The 23,106-nt window shown below is 49.1% G+C and overlaps 1 protein-coding gene across 2 annotated transcripts in view; it reads left to right on the top strand.

The window, feature by feature from the left end:
• Positions 1-23,106, top strand: part of LOC116938952 (ecotropic viral integration site 5 protein homolog) — a 583,027-nt gene that overhangs the window by 532,090 nt on the left and 27,831 nt on the right. Inside the window, exons 1-6 of one of the 2 annotated variants that reach the window (XM_076061016.1) lie at positions 3,572-3,868; positions 15,897-16,123; positions 16,411-16,549; positions 17,104-17,188; positions 20,308-20,447; positions 22,337-22,411. In XM_076061016.1, coding sequence (XP_075917131.1) covers positions 3,587-3,868; positions 15,897-16,123; positions 16,411-16,549; positions 17,104-17,188; positions 20,308-20,447; positions 22,337-22,411 — 948 coding nt within the window. In that variant the 5' untranslated portion in view covers positions 3,572-3,586. Of the gene's footprint in view, positions 1-3,571; positions 3,869-15,896; positions 16,124-16,410; positions 16,550-17,103; positions 17,189-20,307; positions 20,448-22,336; positions 22,412-23,106 lie in introns of those variants that run through there. The other variant, XM_076061015.1, reaches the window with a different exon arrangement.

The raw sequence follows: 23,106 nt of genomic DNA, 5'->3' as shown, positions 1-23,106 counted from the left end.
CTGTGCGCGCGTGAACTCCGCACCGTGTAACCACGACGCGTAAACACGCGCACACAACGTGGAAACAAAGATCAAATATTTTTTTTATTTATTTAAAGCTTTCGTGACTGCAGGGATTCATATTCTTGGTTCTTTCGGTAAAGTCACGTAGAAGGGAAACAATAAAATAATAAAAATATTTAAACAAAAATTCTCACGACGTTTCGACTGCAACACAAGCAATCATCATCAGGTGTGAAAACCTTCACACGTCGTGAGAATTTTATTTTTTATATTTTTATTATTTTAATGTTTCCCTTCTACGTGACTTTACTGAAAGAACCAAGAATATAAAGATAAAAGATCCCCCGTGTAGCCTTAACAGACTGTAGGGGCAAGTGCTATTAGCGAGCACCTATGAAGGCCGGCACGGCACACGAGGGGGTGAGTGGCCAGCACCACGCCCGGCCGCCTTTGTCTCCCCAGTGGCGATGTTTACACACCGCACCATGTACTCATTTGAGGCTGCGTCGACCGAGGTGAGTCCCAGGACCGGTTCAAGTAATCGTCACTGGTGTTGGCCGTGAGCGGGAATCAAAGCGCAGCGTGCTAACCGCTACACTTACCCTCCCCCCCACGTGGAAACCCACACACACATGTCAACGCACATACGTGTAAACACGTAAACAGGAAAAACAGCAGCCATTCGCCACTAAGTGCAGGTGAGGTCACCACGGCGCTTGTGCCAGGCTAGCTGCACTTTGAGGCCACGTGAAGTGTCGAAGGCTCACTGACAGGTCACGGGACAGACCCAGGTGCCATGGCTTTGACTGATTGAGATCACTGGCAGATGAATCGTCACCCGTGCCTCCCCACTGTGCCAACCTAGCCGTTTTCATTTCAACAAGTTGGGGCCTCTGTGCAAACACAGCACAGTATACAACGCATCACTCGGTAATGTCGGCATGAACAAACGAATCATGTTGAAGCAAGTCTGAAAGTCCCGTTATGCTGTTAATTCAAAGCTATTCTATGGAGTCACAGTTGTTGTGTCCTTCATGAGCATTCTGAAAACAACCTCATCCCTTCCCCCAGGACAGGTGCCGGCAAACCAAAAAAGTAACAAGCAGAGCCACTTGTTTTAGAATTCGATAACAAAAAACTCAATATTTCAAGAGCCGAAATGCACTGTGGTGAATACGAGACGGTGGGTCCTTAATAAACAACGTCACGAAACAGCAGTCCTTAAAGAGCCACATATTTGTCAACCCATGCCCTAGGCCCTGCCCTTTAAAACAACCAGTCGCTCTGCCTCCGCCAGCCCATCGGATTCCTCCAGTCGAAATAAATATTCTGATCAAAGTGGTCTTATATCACGAAAACATTGTTTAAACTGTAATGGTAGAATATTCCAAAACAAATGCTACACATTTGACAGAATACGTGATATCAACCAACCTCTAAAAAACTCACATTTGAGATGTCCATACTTTGTTAATTTGTTCAACCTTACTATTTTATAAAGTATATTTTGTAAATAATGTCCATGTTTTTTTTGTACGTGTGTGCGCGTGAATATATTTGAATTTGTTCACTTGGAAACCCCAGGAAACTGTAGGGAGATGCAGTCTTGAGAGTGACTGATGAGGGGGTTCTTAGCAGGTATCTCTTCCACTCATTTCTTACAAGGTGAACGCAGGGGTACGGAGCTGTATGCTTGTAATTTAAGACTCTACAACCTTCACAGAGCCCTCTACCTATGCCCGGAGTCTCTGTACCTGAGTCTGGAGTCTCTGTACCTGAGTCTGGAGTCTCTGTACCTGAATCTGGAGTCTCTGTACCTGAGTCTGGAGTCTCTGTACCTGAGTCTTGAGTCTCTGTACCTGAATCTGGAGTCTCTGTACCTGAGTCTTGAGTCTCTGTACCTGAGTCTTGAGTCTCTGTACCTGGGTCTGGAGTCTCTGTACCTGAGTCTTGAGTCTCTGTACCTGAATCTGGAGTCTCTGTACCTGAATCTGGAGTCTCTGTACCTGAATCTGGAGTCTCTGTACCTGAGTCTGGAGTCTGTACCTGAGCCTGGAGTTCCTGTACCTGAGTCTGGAGTCTCTGTACCTGAGTCTTGAGTCTCTGTACCTGGGTCTGGAGTCTCTGTATCTGAGTCTTAAGTCTCTGTACCTGAGTCTGGAGTCTCTGTACCTGGGTCTGGAGTCTCTGTACCTGAGTCTTGAGTCTCTGTACCTGAGTCTGGAGTCTCTGTACCTGAGTCTGGAGTCTCTGTACCTGAATCTGGAGTCTCTGTACCTGAGTCTGGAGTCTCTGTACCTGAGTCTGGAGTCTCTGTACCTGAGTCTGGAGTCTCTGTACCTGAGTCTGGAGTCTCTGTACCTGAGTCTTGAGTCTCTGTACCTGGGTCTGGAGTCTCTGTATCTGAGTCTTAAGTCTCTGTACCTCAGTCTTGAGTCTCTGTACCTGAGTCTGGAGTCTCTGTACCTGAGTCTTGAGTCTCTGTACCTGAGTCTGGAGTCTCTGTACCTGAGTCTGGAGTCTCTGTACCTGAGTCTTGAGTCTCTGTACCTGAGTCTGGAGTCTCTGTACCTGAGTCTGGAGTCCCTGTACCTGAGTCTTGAGTCTCTGTACCTGAGTCTGGAGTCTCTGTACCTGAGCCTGGAGTCTCTGTACCTGAGTCTGGAGTCTCTGTACCTGAGCCTGGAGTCTCTGTACCTGAGTCTGGAGTCTCTGTACCTGAGTCTGGAGTCTCTGTACCTGAGTCTGGAGTCTCTGTACCTGAGTCTGGAGTCTCTGTACCTGAGTCTGGAGTCTCTGTACCTGAGTCTTGAGTCTCTGTACCTGGGTCTGGAGTATCTGTATCTGAGTCTTAAGTCTCTGTACCTCAGTCTTGAGTCTCTGTACCTGAGTCTGGAGTCTCTGTACCTGAGTCTTGAGTCTCTGTACCTGAGTCTGGAGTCTCTGTACCTGAGTCTGGAGTCTCTGTACCTGAGTCTTGAGTCTCTGTACCTGAGTCTGGAGTCTCTGTACCTGAGTCTGGAGTCCCTGTACCTGAGTCTTGAGTCTCTGTACCTGAGTCTGGAGTCTCTGTACCTGAGCCTGGAGTCTCTGTACCTGAGTCTGGAGTCTCTGTACCTGAGTCTGGAGTCTCTGTACCTGAGCCTGGAGTCTCTGTACCTGAGTCTGGAGTCTCTGTACCTGAATCTGGAGTCTCTGTACCTGAGTCTGGAGTATCTGTACCTGAACCTGGAGCTGTTGAATCAGCGGCACGCCAACCACGCGGGGCCGGACACGTGACGCGCACGCCGCCCCGCGCCCGCGGGAAGCTCGAGCAGGGGGCAGCCGCCATCGTGGTCAGGGGCAGCAGTGCGCGTCGTGACGTCATCCACGCTGAGCGCGAACTCCGTGACGCCATCTGTCGTTGGCAGCGGTGGGAGGGGATTGAGGGGGGGCCGGTGGGGGGGGGCGGTGGGGGGCGGTGGGGGGGGGTTGAGGGGGGGGTGGGGCGGTGGGGGGGGGGGTTGAGGGGGGGGTGGGGCGGTGGGGGGGTGTTGCACTCCGATTGCCTCACCCAACATGGACGCCGATTGCCTCACCCAACATGGACGCCGATTGCCTCACCCAACATGGACTCCGCGTGTCCCCTCTCGTCGTGGCGGCGCTGGCGTGGCGGCGCTGGCGAGGCGGGCGGGCGGGCGTGGAGGCGGCCCAGCCCAGCCCGGGGAGGAGCCTCCGACTCGGGGCCCCCGTCAAGCAGAGACGGAGCCGCCACCGACAGCGACACCGCCGCACGGCATCGTCAGTGGGCGAGCGGACCGCACAGAGGGGTCCGCTGGGACGAAGGAGCGACTCTCGCGCAGGCCGAGGCTGCCCCGGCGACAAGGTGAGGAGCCGTCAGGTGCCCTGCGCCAACAACAACAACACCGACAACAACAACAACACCAACAACAACACCGACAACAACAACACCAACAACAACACCGACAACACCACCGACACTGCATGCCCAACAAAGGGACATTCGCTCAGCATGGAGAGTCTCGCCAAGTCCTCCAGACTCCCTTGCCAGGAGTGGGTCTTTGCCTAACCCAGCGATACTTCCAACACAAGCGCCGTGTGTGTGTGTAAGCGAGAACCGCGCAGTGCAAGGGGATCCTCCTCATCATCATCACCATCAGAGTAACTTCCCCGTGGTCCGGGCGACACGGATCCACCAAGACAATTGGCGGCCTCCTGGGTTCGTTTCGGGGAGCCGAACAGCGACAGCGGCTTCGCGTTAGCCACAGCACGGGGCCCCCAGTACGTCTCCTGTTGTATCATCGCCCCCGTCCGTCATTCTCGCTGCCGCCGTGGACACTTTGGCCTTGTTGTTATTGTTGTTGTTATTGTGGTTGTTGTTGTGGTTGCGAGACTACGGTCGGGACGTTGAGCCCTCTCCTCGGGTATCAATTTGTTTGCGGCCTTTGTTCGTGAAGCTCCCATCGGTGATTTATTTGTAACCCTCCCCGATGTTTCGCCACGGGTCATGAGAGGGCTCCTCTTAAGCGACCTGGGACGTTCTCTACGCAATAGGGTCATGGTGGGCCGTGGTGAACCCTACTGGGTGATACTGTATGCGCCGTTTATTTTTTTTTAATGCCTTTTTGAGGTCATTAGCCGCTGCTAGGGTTATTTGTGCGACCTTTCGATGTTTCACCGTAGGTGTTCGTGGGCCACTGTTTGTACGACTTGCGAGGTCGTGGGGCCTTCATCATACACCAGGGGGGGCTGGTGGTGGTGGTGGTGGTAGAGGTGGTGGTGCACACCTGTGCTGCAGACACTCGGTGGCGTTGGTGGATCACGCAGAGATGGAATCGCGTGTCTGTGTGTGCCACACGCATCTATCTGTGTAGGGCAGGTACTGTCCGCTGCTGGATGAAGGCCCCCCCCCACCACGCCGTGAGGGTCGTGCGGGTTGCTTGACCGAAACGTCACTGCCCTGGTCAATGCAGGTTGGCGATGGTGCGGAGGGAGCACAGACGTCGGAGCAGTACAGTACAACGGTGGACGTTGCTGCGCCTTTGCCCTTTGCCGCCCACCACTTTAGCTGCCAACCCTCAAGCACCGTTCACGTTGAGCCCCTGCACAGATTCTGGCGCATTTGCCGCTGGCTCGGTCGTAAGGAGCGAGGTGCACGTGGGAGTGCAGTACAACAAAGTATGCCCCCGTCTCGCGTGTCCGCGCTCTGTTCTCGCCGCCGTTTCCGGCCACGTGCAAGAAAAAAAAATCGCGAAAAGGAATTGGGTCAAACATCCCAAGTATGACGCTTTTTAAAATTTTATATATATTTATTTAAAAATCCCTTGCAAGTGTTTAAATAGACGTAAAGGTCTTTGGAATTTGCGCGTCGTTTCAAAGTGTTTTGTTTCACGGCACTTAATGACCAAAGCTTGATATGGTGACCCTGTGATGTACAGATGTACACGGCAGATGCTATCCGAAACGCACCACGGGGACGTCTGTGTACTGGGCGTGCGCTCGCTGGGAACTCGCGCAGACGCCGCAAAACTTCACTTTTTTTATTCAGTACATGTGCGACCAATGGGGGAATTTCCACTCGTGTTTCGGTGCCGTCAAAGGGCCATCCATTTAGTACTTTGGCAAAGATCCGTCAAAACTTGACCCCTCCTCCCCTCTCTGTACGCACGCGAACTTTTTACAACCCCCCCCTCCACCTGCGTACGTACAGCCTGACGCCCCCCCCACCCAAATCCTATAGAACGGCCGATATTTAATGCACGCAGAAACGATCAAGGATCAATAATATTAACGTGTTTAAGCAAACAGATCACCGCCGGACTATCTAACTCATTTGAAGGCCAATGTAGACAAATTATTATCGAGGCTTCACCCCCCCCCCCCCCCCCCGTTTCCTATGCGTACGTACATTGTCAGTAGATCCCCCATACGCAAGCGTACGCATTTGGGTTAACCCCTCCCCCTCCATGCGTACGTACTAAATGGATGGCCCCTCACGGTGTCCGTTTGATTCGGGGAGACGCTCGCACCTGACCCTCGCACACGACCCTCGCACAGCGTGACGGTGCGTTTGGCCGGTGTGGCCGAGGGACGTTCTGCAGCACATTCCACTTGCACAGAGCTGGCACAAACCCACCGCACGACGGGAAACGACAAGCAACGCGGCGCTAGCATGGCTCATCCCCAGCAGAGATTTAAACTGTTTACTCTTTTTATTTTACCAGGTAAGGCCCATTGAGCTATACAGCTCTTTTTCCAAAAGTGACCTGGCTGTCACAAATGATAGCTCAACGACGTGGCTTATAGAAGCCAAATACTCTTAAACGCATATTGACTCTAAATGTGGAGAGAAAAACCGGAGGACCCGGCGAAAAATCCAGGCAAACACCGGGAGAACACACAAACTCCAGGGTTGGGATCGAACCTACGCCGCGCGAGTAAGAATAAGCGGTCGTACGGCTGCCTCGGCATAGCATCACGCAAAGCGGGATGCTGCTGGATGCTGCTGGATGCTTCTAGATGCTTCTAGATGCTACCCACGTGCCTCAGTCTTTGTTCAGCCTGCATACGCATCTCTAATGTTATCGTGGACTGTGTTATATATTATTTAATTTAACGCGATTTTTCCAGAACGCGGTGTTTTTCAAGAGCGCAACTACCGCGTTACGGTACAGGATTGTACGAGCAACAGTTATTCACCCGTGCAGCATCGATACTATATCTGCACGGCACGAGGGACGCCGGGGCTGTGTCAATGTCAGCTCAGCTGGTATCCTAGGTGCACATCTTGTGCTTTCAGACAAAATAAAACCGGGTTCTGAATTTCAGTCAGTAAATGTTTGAGTCACGGCCATTTAGAACACGTGAAAAATATCTCCTGAAATACTGAATGGTTGTACATAGCGTTTTCATGGAGAGAATGAGACTCCAACTTGGCACTTGTACTGCACAGATTAATCAGCTGACCGAACTCAAGGCTCTTGTTGATGGCAGGAGGTCGCAGAGTCTTTATCCAAACGCTGTGGTTGAACATGAGCAATGCACCCTGCTTTTGCAGGGAATGCCAAGCTTGAAAGCGTATTCAAATAAACATGGCATTGGCTTTGCTTGATAACGTTCTTAACAAAAAAATAAAACCTTGGTCGTAGTCGGCTTGGGTTTCAACTTTATTCTGTGACATTTGCACTGAAATATCACGCTGGCTAGTGTCTGGGTCATTGCAGTGAAAAATATTGTGAGCAAGCATTAGGTTCGTAGAGAAAATATTTTCAAAGAGGCATCACATTTTAGTTTTGAGTTAAAACTACTTTGAGAATGGAGTGGATTATGAAGATGTTTGAGCTTGCATGCCACTGTGATGTTTCAGTTTCGGCAGTTTTGTCAAATCTGTAAATGTCTAGAAAAAACTATAAATGACTAGAATACAAAACCCATTTTCATGACAGTATAATTGTGCAGGCTGGAAAACCATGAGTTTCGAGTAACAACCCAGACACGTGTACAAAAGCACAAAGCCTCTATGCGTGCATATGCAAAGAAATCATCACCACCAGTTCCTGAAAAAGTGCATTGTGGTCCCCTTGTATTCGGTCACCATCAAAATAGATTTGAGCAAATGTAACAGACTGACAACAGCAGCAGCGATGCAGTGATAGATGGCTCTTCTGGACCAGTTTCATTCTAATTAAGGGTTCCTCAACACGGTATATTCACTTATGATCGCTGCTGCAACGTCTGTCTCTGGAAACCCATTTATGTGGAGTCCTCTCTTTCACAGTATGGAAGGTGTCTTATCAATCCCTCACTGCTGCTGTGAGTTGCCCACATTGGCTCACATTTATTTTCAATGTCACCGAAGACAATAGGGCCACAGTGTATTCCATAAAAAGCTGAATGGTTTTTAGAATACGCACAGAGGCTTGGTGCTTTTTATTCATTTGTGTGCTTGAAATTTCAGCTGTTCGGCACAGCATCACAGTAATTGTGTTGTTGGCTCACAGTGAAGGCATTGTATAAGAGACTCCGGGAATTCAAGAAAGTTGTGACCCAGAGAGATAGCTGGGTGCTATTTAATTTGACTAAAATCAAAACAATACAGCTCAGCAGCATCTACCCCCTCCAGTTCCCTTCTCAGAACTTTGCTTGTGACCACCGTTCTGCGTGGTGCCAATGTGGGTTTCAAAGTCCCCTTTGCCTGCTGCGCTCCACAGACTAACGCGAGGTGACTCGTGACATGAGGTGACTGCCGGCGTACACGGACGGGGCGATACAATGGCGCGCCAATTCGTCACAAATAACTTTCAGTTATGTATTCCTCATTAACGAAGCTTGAGGCGGCCCGTGGCTTTCAGCCTAGGCACAGACTAAATAACAGCTGCGTATGCGGCGTTGGGCCTCTCAATCGCCAGGTGTCTGTTGGTTGGCGCGAGGGAGACGGTCTAGCCTAGTGGACGGTTCTCTTGCGCCACTAATGAGCTACGGCAGCGTCTGGTTACAGTAAACAGGACCTCTTGGGATAATGGGGACCGATTTCCTATTTTGGGCGACAAGGGGTCACATTCGATCACTGCTGTTTTCCTTGCTTGTGGGAGCCATCTGTGGTAAATTGGAGTTTGCTTAGATTTTGGCCATTTGTTTTTAAGTGGTGATGGCCAGCGATTGACAGCACACGCTGTTTATCTCGCCGGCATTGATGATGGTCGCATCGGATGATGCTATTTACGCGATGTAACCCAAAAAAAAGCCTGTTATGGATGATGTTGGTCACGAAAGCCTCCGTGTTAAACTGACGCTATTCCCCTCTAGCTTTTGTATAGCCATTCTATGTTTTACCTACGTTAAATATTACCAGAAATATATTGCTTCAGTTTTGAATTACCATTATATCTAAACTATCTTAACACGATATCATTAATTGAAAGAATATCTTGCACACAGTCACGGTATACGCATTTTACAAATTCATATACTGTACATCAGCGGTCCCCAACCTTTTTGGCACCAGGGACCGGTTTCGTGGAAGACAATTTTTTTTCACGGACCGGGGAGGGGGGTCATCATTGGGTCTTTCCTCCTTTTCAAAGAAGCTCTCCAATAACGTTTGTTGTTTACCCATTTTGGCTAGGGGTTAGCTTGTGGGCTTACCAAAACTGTGACTGAGACAAGTGCTCAGTGCGGGAAAGAGGCGCGGACGGAAGTGGTGAATAATAAAATAATGTGGGCGGGCCACGCGCGGACTCACCGCTCTCACCTCCTGCTGCTGCTGTGCGGCCTGGTTCCTAACAGGCTACGGACCGGTACCGGTCCGCGGCCCGGAGGTTGGGGACCCCTGCTGTACATCATAGGGATGGCGTGCTTGGGATAATTCTCTGCGGAAATTACGGCCTGAGAAACGGAGCCAATGATGCCACTCGTGAGCTTACCGACCTCAAGGCTGCCCAGCCACAGCAGCCGAATTTAACTGCCAACTTTTTACCTGGGCAACACCACGGGAAGGAGACTAGAGGCAAGGATGTAATGCATAGAGCGATAAATATGAATGGGAAAGGGAAGAGAGAAAGAGGAGAGAGAATGGGGGGGGGAGAGGAAATGGTTGGGTATGGAAAAATCGGAGCAAAGAGTGACGTGGAAGAGGCTACATCAGGGCCTCAACGCTGTTGTACAGAACAGCGTCTGTTTTCCCGGGGGGCGGCTGGGACAGGACAGGGATTCAGAGTGGGGGAAGTTGGTCACACAAGTCACGTGATTTATGGAAGGCTTGAGCTGATGAACGTAAATAGATGTTTCACCTGCAATGTACATTTAGAGTAAGGTTTAATTCGGTGGCGCACAGCACAACCCCCCCCCCCCCAGCAACATCCAGTGTGCATGAAGGACATTGCATTGATTGTGTTCCACAATAACACGGGGATGTGGGTCAAAGGTTAGGTGACGGGGAGTTTGCGGTAGATAAGAGTGGCTTACTGAGTAAACTTTCCAATGATAAGCAAACCGCTGGCTCTGCTGCTACCGGGAAGGGGATACCACTGCAGTTTCGTTGAGTGGCTATAAACTTGTAAAGCCATTACAGGTTGTGAGAGTGACTGACTGCTTGCCTGTGTCAGAAGGGGTTGAGTGGTCGAGCAGCTAGTGTTCTCGCCACTACACAACTGGCCCCGCCAGAGGAACGTGGAATTGTATGCCACCTGGCTCGTGAGCCGTAAACATGGAATGAGCACTGCTCCCATTGCTCATTTGAGAAGGAAATCGCTGCTATTTGATTGTCATTTATCTTCCACTTCCCAGTCGTTCCTGTGGAAGCCCTTTTAACTCAACAGTGTACAGCCTGCTGTAAATGTGATGTGAAAAAATGGGCAAGTACATGCTCGTTCACAATTGGGAAATGCATCGAAACCAACGTCAAGGATTCATCTTCTTAGTTCTTTCGGTAAAGTCACATAGAATGGGAATAAAATAATAAAATAAAATAAGACAATAAAATTCTCACGACGTTTCGGCCTCAACACAAAGTGGCCTTCTTCAGGTGAAGAGACAGGACTATCCGGAAGACAGAGCTTGAATGAACGCTGTCATGCAAGGACCACATCTATTGAGCTGTGTGGGCAGAGTTAAAATATGAATTTGCATGTTACCAGCATCACCTCCGGAGAGGAGGAGGGAGGGGGCTGGGAACACAGGCATAGAGGAAACAAGAAAAGGGGCAAGTGCAACAGCCAAGGTGTGCTGTTGTGTCCTGAGCTGCCTTGTGACTATGCTGTAAACTGGACTACTATATAATACAATATTATACCTTTCAATCTAAACTACATGGTATAACATCATATCATAGACAAATTCCACATTTGAATTATACAACGCGTTACTTTACACTATCCTATACTTTAGATTATAAACTATTAGACTTGTGATATTACACTGTCTTATTCTATGAACCCAACTATATACCACACTGATGTATATTAATGATGCAATTACGATGCGATATATTGCCTTATGAGTTATGTCAAACATTACAATGTTATACTATTAATTATACTACATGTTATAAACCATACCATTGACCATGGTGTGAGAAGTATTAAGAGGCAGTGCCAGCAAAAGGGCTGCGGTCTGAAAGTCACCGTAAAATACAATCAATGGTTACTAAGCCAGAATCCATCTTCTAGGTTGAAATTGTATCTGTGCTTGTATATGTGGATGGCCTCATGAACGAATCTCTCATGGTAGCCGGTTGGCTTGCAAAGAACCTCCATCTTGGAGAAGTCAATGTCATCTGAGCCCATTGAATTATAAGAGTGATCTGCCACGGCAGAGGAGTTCGTCCTACCATGTTTCAAGTCTGCTTTATGTTCGCGGATGCGGTCCGAGATATGTCATTTGGTTTCTCCAATGTAGCTGCTACCACAGAGGCACTTTAGTTTATAAATGCCCGGGTACTGTATGTCTGGAACCGCATCCTTTACAGATGGAACCAGATCACGGATTTTATGTACTGTGTTGAATCAAACCTGGATCTTGTGTTTATTCAGGATTTTGGAGGTCTTTTTTGTGACCCCCGCAATGTAGGGTAAGGTGATGGTTTTGAATGGCTCCTCAAGAGGATCCTTCTTCATGACTGGAGTGATGGCTTTGCGGATTGTGTAGTCTGAGTAACCATTAGCCTTGAGAGCTTGGTGTACGTGCTTGAGTTCACTGGCAATGTGATCCTGGTCGGAAATGCATTGGGCTCTATGGCATAGAGTCTTGATGAGGGAGTTCTTCTGGGATGGATGGTGGTGGGAATCCGGTTTCAAGTAAGCATCTGTATGGGTAGCTTTCCTGTAGACAGAGTGACTCAATGAACCATCATGTCTCTTTTTAATTAAGACATCCAAAAAGGGTAGCTTGCCATCTTTTTCGACCTCCATGGTAAATCTGATGGCTGGGTGTATGGAATTGATGTGGTCGAGGAATTTGTCTAGAGCAGGTCAGCCATGTGGCCAGATGACAAAGGTGTCATCCACATACCTCTTCCACAGGGTCGGGCGTAGAGTGGCAGTCTGGATGGCGTCAGTTTCAAAATTTTCCATGAACACGTTGGCTACAACTGGAGATAGGGGGGATCCCATTGGGGTGCCATCAGTCTGTTTGTAGAAAGTTCCATTCCAGGTGAAGTATGTGTTGGTTAAGCAATGTCTCACAAGGGGGGGTACCTCCGTATGCAGTCCTTGATGAACCAAGTCTTCAATGATTCCGATGGTGTCAGGTACTGGAACTTTGGTGAACAAGGACACCACATCAAAACTGACAAGCAGGTCGTCTGGGGACAAGGAAATGCCTTTGATTGTCGATACCAGGTGAGTAGAGTTTAGTACCACAGAGGTGTTTTTCCAGTGAAATGTCGCAGGATATATGTTCCCATTCTACGTGACTTTACCGAAAGAACCAAGAAGATGAATCCTTGCAGTCACGAAAGCTTTAAATCGAAATTCAACTTCAAGAAGTTATGGTGTTTCCTAGCCCATGCGAGCACAGGGCTGCGCTCATCTCGGTTTACGGCCCTTATCGAGTGGTATACAATTTCACGTTCCCGTTTCATCACGCAGGGGCCAATCACTCGAAAGTGCATCCACCGTTGTCGATGCGAGTGGAAAGTTTCCACAGAGTGGTACAAATTTTTTTAATCAACTGGAGGAATGAGCGGACGGCTTTGTCAACCTCGACCAGGACTGCCACTCGTGATGTGAGGGGAGTGCTCCAAGAAGACTCGCTCACACTTGCTACATGCGATGCACACTGTACTCCTTTCTCTGGCTGTCATGGGCAGAGCGAGGTATTGATAGGGTCACATGAGTGCAAAGTTGGCACACACACACACACTTAAGAAACTTCCATTTATAAATTGAGCACAGGATAAAAAGCAACTTGTCCCCAATAAATAGTTTTTTCTCGGCTATGGAAGGTCATTCAAATGCTTTAGTTAGCTGTTAAGATTACAACTCTCATGATCGATTTTAATCGATTAATTGAGATTATTGCTCATGCTGCAACAAATGATGAAACTAAACTCAACATTTTCCAGCGATTTGGGCAATGCCTCCCACTTACAGGAGTTCCTTCTCTGCTCCTCATCTCTTCCCCAACGTATCTATCGAATTTATTAATGATTCATTTTAACCAGCAAAATGCCTGTGATTTTCAAGACCTCCAATTTAGATGTCGTTGAAACGGAGTTCTGCGTATTTTCTCCCGTGGTGCATCGAATTGCTGGCCTCGAGACGGGGTGTGGTTTTTAGGAGGTGACAAGGGGCCCACCGGGCCACGCAATTCACCGCGGGTAGGGGTTTTCACGATTCGAATCCAGCAGCCGCCCTCCTCGGTCGTCACTCCGAGCGTCGTAGTGTGTGCAGAAATGCTTGTCGTCCACTTCACAGCGGATGCTTAAAGATCCCCGTGGCGTCTTTCGCAGGGGGTGTAGACCATTTTTTTCCGGCGTTGTGGTCCAAATTTGGAAAAAAGCCACCGCAAATCAATCAATCGGGATCGTAGCATTCATCGGGGTCCAACTGCAATCGGAACATGTCCTGAAAAAGAGTAATGAGACGCAATGTTGCCTTCCTGCGTAATCGGTTGTAATAATAATGTACGCATGTATGTTGAACTTCTTTCACACCATACGTAGCCAGCCATGCAAATCGGAGGTGTGGAGGAAGGACAGCAAACTTAACGCAAAAAGCAGTTTTTAAGAAGTTGGTTTTCAATTTAGATTTGAAAATGCATAGCTCCAGTGACGTCTTAATAAGCTCCAGTGGCTTTGTAATAGATAATAATGCGCTTTGCACAACGCTGCGATGGGAATAGGCCAGCGTTTATTTTGATAACGCTTCCCCGTGGGGATGTGGTGCTGTGTGCGATGCCCCTCTCTGATGATGTGGTGCGTGAGTCACTCCAGGCAGCACTCTGACTGTTAAAGATAAACACCGTACTTCCATCGTCTGATCTGCGGGGAACACCTTTTATGATTTAAAATATTTTAATTGTCAGAGACTACCCATAATTTCAGAAAGAATGAATTAATAAAATGTGCAATATCGCTCGTTTAACATCTATGGGTCTGGTTGCAACGTTGTCATAGGTGTTCAATTCGCAATCAATAAAGTTAGTACCACCTTGGGCAAAGTCATCCATGGAAGCCAGTCTCCTGCCATGTAATTTGGTGAATTTCCACCTTTGGCTCATGTCTGCCGATGCATTGTGTGAGCATCCCTGGCGTCTCCTTTCCCCACTGCCACGTGGATGCTTGGGAGTTTGGTCTCGAGAACATCCTTCCCCACCGACCGCGTGGCCTCCGTGCAAATGGGAACTGGCACGAGGTGCTCCCGATGTGCTTGGAGCGTCGAGGCAGCCCAGATGGAAATCTGTGTTTTGATTCCTGGCAGTCCGTGACTAAACTGGTTTCTCAAGTGAAGTGTGTTTGTGGTCTCGGTTGGGTTGCTTTTTACAGCTCATCGTTTTCCTCCAGCATCGATAATGATTCTGATTGCGACTCTTTTTGCGGAGGACACGAGAGGCCACATGATGGAGCGGCAGGGTGGCGCAGTTTTAACGCAGGGGTGAGGCTCGCTCGTGCCTCACAGCAAGAAGGGGGCCTTCATTCGATTCCCTTCTCGGGCGCCTTCCAACGTGGAGTTTGTATGTTCTGCCTTTCTTCTGCAAGGGTTTTCTCCGAGTTCTCTGGTTTCCTGCCATAGCTAAACAAAAACATTCAACACAATTGCTATTGGCCAAATATCTCAATCACTTAAAAAAAATCCTGAAAATTACTCAATTGGAATCACCCATGGCAACATCACCTCCTGCTGCGAAAACTTGGTACACTTCTGAAAATTAGTCTTGAGACTTTGTGAGGCTTTTCCTGGATGAATGAGCACAATAATAATAAAATACACAATGTCACGTGTGCTGCTAAGTGCAAATAAGAAAACTGTTGAGGTGACCTTTAGAAGCAGTTCTCTGATGTCAACTTCTGCAGGCTCTTCTCTAAACGTGTGATATTATACTGCTCCCCTGTGAGTCTCATTTCATCTCTAACATAGCACGAGACGTGTAAAAAAATTTTCATTTATACGACAGTCGGTTATAACTCTTGAGTGCTTTCCTTCCTACAACGTTGACCGGTGGCTTGTTTTTAAAGGAACGACCCAGGCTTGTATAATATTAATCTCCTTTTTCTTGGCTGACGTAGATGCAGAGAAACTACAATTTCACATTATAGTGGTTAAGCCAGATAACCATTATAGGAATGATGAGCTATCTTTGATCTTTGGCCTTTGACCTAGTTAAAAAAACCATGCATGAATCGCTTGGCCATGGCCATCGTAATGAGTGGAGTGGACCCCCCCCCTGTGTGTAAGCTGGCTGGGTGGGGGAGGGCACAGCCTGACTTAACTTGATCTCACTCGGGCTGGAAGCTTCATGAGCAGCTGTGTTGTTGGTGGCACCGTCTTGTTAGGATATAAGTGTGAGAAACATTTGTTTACGAATATAATATTAAACAAGCTGACCATCCTCTCTGCGCGCCTGCCCAGGTGGGGGGTGATAGTGTAGCGATTGGTGCACTATGCTACGAACCCGGCGACTCAAGTTAGATTTTTGCTCATGGCCAACACCAGTGACGATTATCTGAATCTGTCCTGGGCCTCCCCTAGATCGACTCGGCCTCAAATTGGTACCTGGTGCGGTGTGTAGTAAACATTGCCGCTTGGGAGACAATGGTGGCCAGGTGTGGTGCCGGTCACGCACCACCTCGTGTGCCGTGCCGGCCTTCTTAGGTGCTCGCTAACAGCACTTGCCCCATCAGTGTGTTAAGGCTATACGGGGGTGGGGGATCTTTGTCTCTGTCTGTGTGTGTCCAGGTGGCGGCAGACAAGGTGACGGACAAGCTGTCTGCCACGCTCTCATGGGTGAGGCAGACGGTGACGCAGACGGTGACGGCGACCGGGGCGACCCCCTCGGTCCCCTCGGCGCCGCATGCCGGGCCCCGACCGCACGGGAGCGAGCGTAACGGCGCAGCAGCGGCGAGGGGGGGGGCGCTCTCCGCCGAGGACGAGGAGCTCCTCTCCAAGCTGGAGGAACAGAACAAGTAGGGGGGGTGGGGGGTGCACAGCGGCGGCGGCGCGCGTCCGTCCACCCGCGTTCACCGGGCACGCGTGTCGCTCGGCCAGTTGGTCGTGGCACCAAAACAAAAAGCGCAACAAAGAACCCCCATGGCTTGACTGGGGTCGATAAAAAGCTGCGTGTGCCGTGGTGCACCGTGGTGTTCTGTGGTATTCCATAGCGTCCTGCGGTGTGCCACGTGTCTGTGGTGTGGCACATGTGTTCCGTGGTGGTTTTGTGCTGTGATAATTCATGGTGTGCCGGTGTGGGCAGGCTGCTGCAGGCGGTATCGAGTGGCCCGACGGGGCCCGGCGAGGCGGCGCGGCCCAGCGAGGAGGAGCTGTGGGCCGTGTGGGGCGGCCTCGTGTCCGAGTGGCAGGAGTCGCGCTGCCACAAGGATCAGCGCGTCAAGGTGCCCCTCCGTCCCCTCCCTCCACTCCCCTGTGTTCTTGTAGAAATGTTGTGTTTGCGTGCACGTATACACGTGCGTTTGTGTGTCCTTATGAGCGTGTCATTTTGTGTGTGTCCGTAAGTGTCATGTATATTTGCCAGTGTGGGCGCCATGGTGGTGAGATGTTAACTCCCTCGCCTGGTATGCAGGAGGTCGTGGGATCAATCCTGACCCTGACGCCTGTCTATTTGCAGTTTGCATGTCTCTCTCCCTGTGGTCGCGTGGATTTTTCTCTGGGTCCTCCGGTTTTTACCTCCATATTTTGAAACGTGCGTTAAGAGTATTTGTCTGCTATAAATTTCCACATGGTAAGTCGCTTCGTTGAGCTATCATTTGTGATAGGCAGGTTGCTTCTGAAAAAGAGCTATTTAGCTCAGTGGGCCTTACCTGGTAAAATAAAACAAATTTAGTTCATATTTGAACTGTGTTTGTTTCGTTTGTGTTTATGCGTGTGGTTATGTCTCTGGATAAATTCGAAGTGTGTGTGTATCCATGTATGTGTGTGATTCATGTAGGATCTTGTCCGGGAAGGAATTCCGCACCATTTCAGAGGAATCGTCTGGCAGCTCCTGTGCGATGCCCAAAATGTCGCTGAAAAGGGTAAAATCCTCTCCACCGATGACCCATCCTCCCTGTTCATTGGCACCATTTCCCAACCTCGGAAGGTGTCTCTCGGCAGCTGAGGGACACCAGTCGTCGGCACGTTCACCACTGCGCCAGTCTGCAAGGGAGTTGACGGTTATTTTACAACAGGCAACTCGTAAATTATGCAGTGTAAAGTGGACCTTGGAGATGCTGCGACATATATATCGCAGGAACGGGTGATTGTGCTTTGGGTTTTAGATTCATTTACAAATTATCCCTTTCCCGTTCCGAGATGTCGGCAAGTTGCATGGTGGGGCCCCGTTCACCGCTGAACCTCTGAACACTTAATCATTCATAATAAACGTTTTTGGGTTAGATCGCGTTGTTTATAAATGTGTTGTAACCCTCCACCACCCGACACAGCCAATCAGCAAAAAAGTTTCACGTTGACAAAAGACAAATAGGTCACTACTTTAGCCCACCGGTGTGTTGAAGAGTGAATCCACAACATTTACAATTTTTGAGTACGAAGTTTCGCTGGTAATTACATCCAGCATCATCGGGCAATTCGCCAGAAAGCCTACGTGTTAAACACTTAATAAGTTAGCATGAATTTTATTTCAAGACATTGTGCTCGCCACTGAGAACTGTCGCAACACGACTGCACTCTGATGATAGCTGGTGCCAAACTGTGCCACACGCACTCCCGCATGGCCTTGTTGGGGAGCCTCGGTACCAATAGTTATTTTAGTTTTTCTTGCGATTCGTGCAGGTACCTACACGTACGTCATCGGAACGGAATAGGGAAAAACTCAAATGGGGAAGGGTAAAAAATAATCCCCAGAAATACGTTTTTTTTTGCAAATGTTTAAATACAGAGCGTTTAAATAATTCTGAACTGTGTCAGCAGCAGGTCGTGGGGTTATAACGGTAAATAAACAGCTTGCGCTTATTTTCCGATCCCCGGAATAAACTGATTGCAGTTGCCATTGCGCGTCGTCGCTTTAAGATGTTTCTCTGTTCATATTTCGTTTGTTGCGGTTGCACCCTGCTCAAGAGCCGCATGGCTCACAGGGCTCTATACCTAATAAATGAAACCTGAAACCTGGACCAAGCGAAACCCTGGGCCGGATTCAATTTCCCCAAGTGTCATGAGCAGGGTCATGGCCTGTGCATGTCACTGAGTAGAAAAATCTCTTTTTTTTTAAACCTTTTGAGATGTCTTTATCTGGGGAGGGTCTTTTGGTGAATGGATTGATCAAGTGTTAATCTATTTTGTCAATGAAACCAAACACCTCATTTCTTGATTTTACTTACTTCAAGAAACGAACACCGTTGGACATGATGACTCCATTTAGCCCAACATTCTATCATAAGAGTGGATTGACAAAGACCTTGTAATTAATAATGCATTGGCTGGGTCATGTAGCCCGCATACCCAACCACCGCATGACCAAGCAGCTTCTGTTTGGCTGGATAGAGGGGGCTAAATGGGCACGGCACGGGCTGGAGAAGAGATGGACTGATGCGGTACGGTAGGATGTGGAGCTGAGTGGGCTTGCCGAAGACTGATACCAGCGGTGTCAAGATCGGCCTCTATGGAGGAGGCTCGTGAAGGATGCTGCTACTGATTCTAGACAACAATTGAATCACGACGTTTCGGAGGCAACACAAGCTTCCGTCTTCAGGTGGAACAGTCACAGCAGAATATGTGTGTCAGGTGCACAGCTCTGAGACGATCGGGTTTATATATAGGTTAAGGGGGGGGGAGGAGCCAGAAAGGAACGTGGGTGGGTGGGCTGAGTTAAGCCGTTTTTGAAAACGAAAGAAGCAGCTAAAGTTTGGCATACCACCACTGAAAATTGCTGTACAATTAAAAGGTAGCTAACGTTTGACTTGATTTATAACATCTTTCCAATGGTTGCTTAATTTGAAACCATCCTCTCGGTTGAAGTTGTGTCTGTGTTTGTATATCTGGATGGCCTCGTGGACAAATCTCTGGTAATAACCGGGAGGTTTGCAGAGTACCTTGGTATCGGAGAAAACAATATGAAAACAATATGATATTGTTTTCTCCGATACCAATTGTACAGCAATTTTCAGTGGTGGTATGCCAAACTTTAGCAGCTTCTTTCGTTTTCAAAAACGGCTTAACTCAGCCCTCCCACCCACCCACGTTCCTTTCCGGCTCCTCCCCCCCCCCCCCTTAACCTATATATAAACCCGATCGTCTCAGAGCTGTGCACTTGACACAGATATTCTGCTGTGAATGTTCTACCTGAAGACGGAAGCTTGTGTTGCCTCCGAAACGTCGTGATTCAATTGTTTTCTTTTATTTGTTTTCTTTTATATTATTTTATTTTACTTACGTGACTTTACCGAATAAAACCAAAGAGTATGCTGCTACTGGGCAGCTGGTAGCAGTCGCCCTCCAACGACAATGGAGGGCAGAGTAGCAATTCTCACAATGAGCAGAGCGCCCAGCGACTAAAATGGAGCAAATTGGCACAGTAGGGGGCACAGCTGGGTGCATCTGCCAGTCATCTCAGTCCATCAACCCATAGCACCTGGGTCTGTCCCGTGACCTCGTGCTAGTGAGCCTTCGGCACTTCACGTGCCCTCAGTGCACCTGGCCTGGCACAGGAAGTTGGTATTGTAGTTTCCATAGTTCCATACTTCACACTACAAAAGCCTTGTCTGGGCAGGTAGCATTTCATTTTAGATCACGAGACTTCCATTCTGGGAGTTCCCACCACTCGCTCAGGGCCACCACTGGGGGATGGGAGTGCCAGGCGATTGCTCCAATCAAGCACGGAAACACTGATATTGACACAAGAATTATTAATAAACTTGTGCTCATTCACAGCCAAACCTGTAGGTGCGTGTTCAATGTTCGGTAGATATGTTCTTCTGATTTTGGGATCAGCCTGAAAAATTGGCTCCTGATATATTCATCTAATTGGCCTATCCAAATGACTTCACTGGAGATGACGTCACCTCCACCGAGAGTAACGACACTTGGCATCGGGTAACGTCACGATTGTTAGCACAGAGGCACGCTAGCAAGTCCATCACCCGTGCTTAGTATGCAGTACGTGCAGAATGTGTATTTTCATGTCACGTGTGTTCGACAGATCAGTACAGTGAGCTCCTGAAGATGGCTTCTCCGTCGGAAAAGCTGATCCGGCGAGACTTGGCACGGACCTACCCAGAGCACGTGCTGTTCCGACAGCCGGACGGGCCTGGCCAGGAGGGGCTCTTCAACGTCATGAAGGTGCCCGCGGGAGTGGGGGGTGGGCACAGGAAGGGGGGAGCAAAGATACCCCGTGTAGCCTTAACAGACTGTTGGGGCAAGTGCTGTTAGCGAGCATCTATGAAGGTCAGCACGGCACACGAGGAGGTGGGTGGCCAGCACCACGCCCAGCCGCCTTTGTCACCCTAATGGCGATGTTTACACACCGCACCAGGTATTTATTTGAGGCCGAGTCGACCTAGGTGAGGCCCAGGACCGGTTTAGGTAATCGTCACTGGTGTTGGCCGTGAGCGGGAATCGAACTCGGGCTGCAGGTTTCGTAGCGCAGCGCACTAACAACTACACGAGGGACCGCATACACTGGCACACGCGAGGCCGAGGTGGCCGGGTAACTTGCGGGATGATTGCGTGGTCGGCCTGAGCCAGCACCACTGAGACCCCGCATTTACGATGCGGTGACACGCGGCCGTGATGGAGTGTCCGACTACAACGCGATAACGAAAACGTTTTTACAAGGGAAATGGTCAAAAGTGCAAATTAATTGTCATTAAAATCAAAACCTTGGAGGGGGCCAAGTGGCTCAGAGCTCAGCGTGCACACAGCTGGCACCGCTGAGAACCTGGATTTGAATCCAGGCAGCCGCCTGTGATTAAACTAGGTTGTCAAGTGCAGCGAGTCTATGGGCGCAGCCTGGTTACCAATCAACTACACAAAAAACCCATTTTAAAAATGTGTTCACTTTAGCTAAAATATTGATGGACATTTCTTTTTAGATCAGGGCGGCTGGGACAGTGCGGCCTCCTTATGTGGATAAGATGTTGCCTGGCAATTTGTTGTTAGCAGTTCTGCGACATCACCTTCAGCAGACTGCTCTGCTCCATGATATGAAACCGTTTTCACAATTCGGATAAAGGTGTGAATTTTTTGTACGTATATTTATATGTATAAAATGAATATCGAATTCTCTTTCAAGAATGAATGAACCAATACTATGGCGCCATTGCCTCCTACACGCTAACCATCATGTACACATATCCTAATGTTCACAGCTTCCCGAGAGCAAATATGTGAGCAACAGCAATGAATACAAATTCTCAACGAGGCACCCGTACTACGATGGGCACAGTGCAACAGGATGATGTGGGGCAGTTCACGATCGCCGCAAGAAGTAGCTGGCAGTGCCAGGGCAGCCTCTGGATGGGGGAGGAAGGAGAGGGAGGTAGGGGAGGGCTTGCGAGTGTCGCTGCTGGGTAGGTAGCGTTGGCAGCCTTCCCATAACAACTTGAGGTGGAAGAGCGATGCTAACGAGCAGAGCAACGTGCAAATTAAGTTGAGAGCAACTTAAAATTGATTAATTATTGTATCTCTTACCAAATTTTTAGACGTCCGACTAATAGAGCTTGATGACCTCTAAATCAAATAAAGGACATCGTGTGATTAAATTCTCACGGGACCAACGTTCGCGATAAATTATATGCTGTAATTCCGGAGTCTTGCTGCAAAATAGACTTGTTTCAATGGTCTGTCACTTGGTTATGAGTAGAGGGTATGTGTGTGTCTATGTGCTGTGCCAAGTTGGCACAGTGGGGAGCACAGCTGGTGCATCTTATAGTCATCTCAATCGGTTAACCCATGGCACCTGGGTGTGTCCCGTGACCTCTTGCCAGCATGCGAGCCTTCATCACTTGGCATCACGGCCTCAAAGTGCACCCAGCCTGGCACAGGCAATGCGACGACATCGCTGCTGCTTAGTGGCAAATGGTGGCTGTGTTTTCACGCCGTATCTGGCCGCATGTTCGCCTTTGCCCCTTTCGTGCTGTCTCGGCGCGCATGAAACGCACGGTGCCATTGTTGACGACCTTCACTCCCCGCAGTTCAAATGAGTGTTGCTGTGCGTGCGTGCCGTGTAGGCGTATTCGCTGGTGGACCGCGAGGTCGGATATTGCCAAGGCAGCGCCTTCATTGTCGGACTCCTCTTGATGCAGGTGAAATCCCCGCATGTACATACGCGCCGGCGCGCGAACCGCTTGCAACGCACGGCGCGGCCGACGCGATTCGGTATGGGTGCTTGTGGATGGACCTGGCAATGCGTATCATTTGCATACATTGAATACGATCAATTGCCATCCCGCGCAATTAGATGCATTTATCGTGAGCGATATAATCCGTCATCATTGATGAGTTCGGTGCACGGCGACGTGCGTGTCGTAAATCCCCTGCTCCCTCATTGACGACAATTTGGGGTCAACACCGCCTGCCTCGTGTTTAACAAGCAAGGAATTCTACGGCAAGGAGAGCGCAGTTGTCAATCTGAAGCAGTCCCCCACCGTCTGCAGTCGTCCATGGGTCTACAGCAGCGGTTCTTAACGTGGGGTGCACGCACCCCCCTGGGGGGTGTGAGAGTTGGCCAGATTTTTGGGGAAGGCAAATCATCGAAACACAAATTCAGCACGGGCACGTCAGTACAACTGTTTCATGAAACCTATGTATTTATTAACATATACATTTATTTTTTACTCTTGAGAACCAAAGGGGTCCACAGCTGCAGTCAAGGCTAAGAACCATTGCTCTACAGAAACTGGTCCACAGTTGTCCTTCACCGCATCGTCACTTCTACTGCTGCTGTCAGTTGGTCACATTTGCTCAAGTTTTCAGACAAGAGGACCACGTTTTCAGTTTT

This window comes from Petromyzon marinus, chromosome 5, assembly GCF_048934315.1.
Source record: "Petromyzon marinus isolate PM22_M1 ecotype Great Lakes invasive population chromosome 5, UKy_Petmar_22M1.pri1.0, whole genome shotgun sequence".
Classification (NCBI taxonomy): domain Eukaryota; kingdom Metazoa; phylum Chordata; class Hyperoartia; order Petromyzontiformes; family Petromyzontidae; genus Petromyzon; species Petromyzon marinus.
The sequence above is the reverse complement of the archived record's forward strand: the minus strand, read 5'-3'. Positions and strand labels throughout refer to the sequence as shown.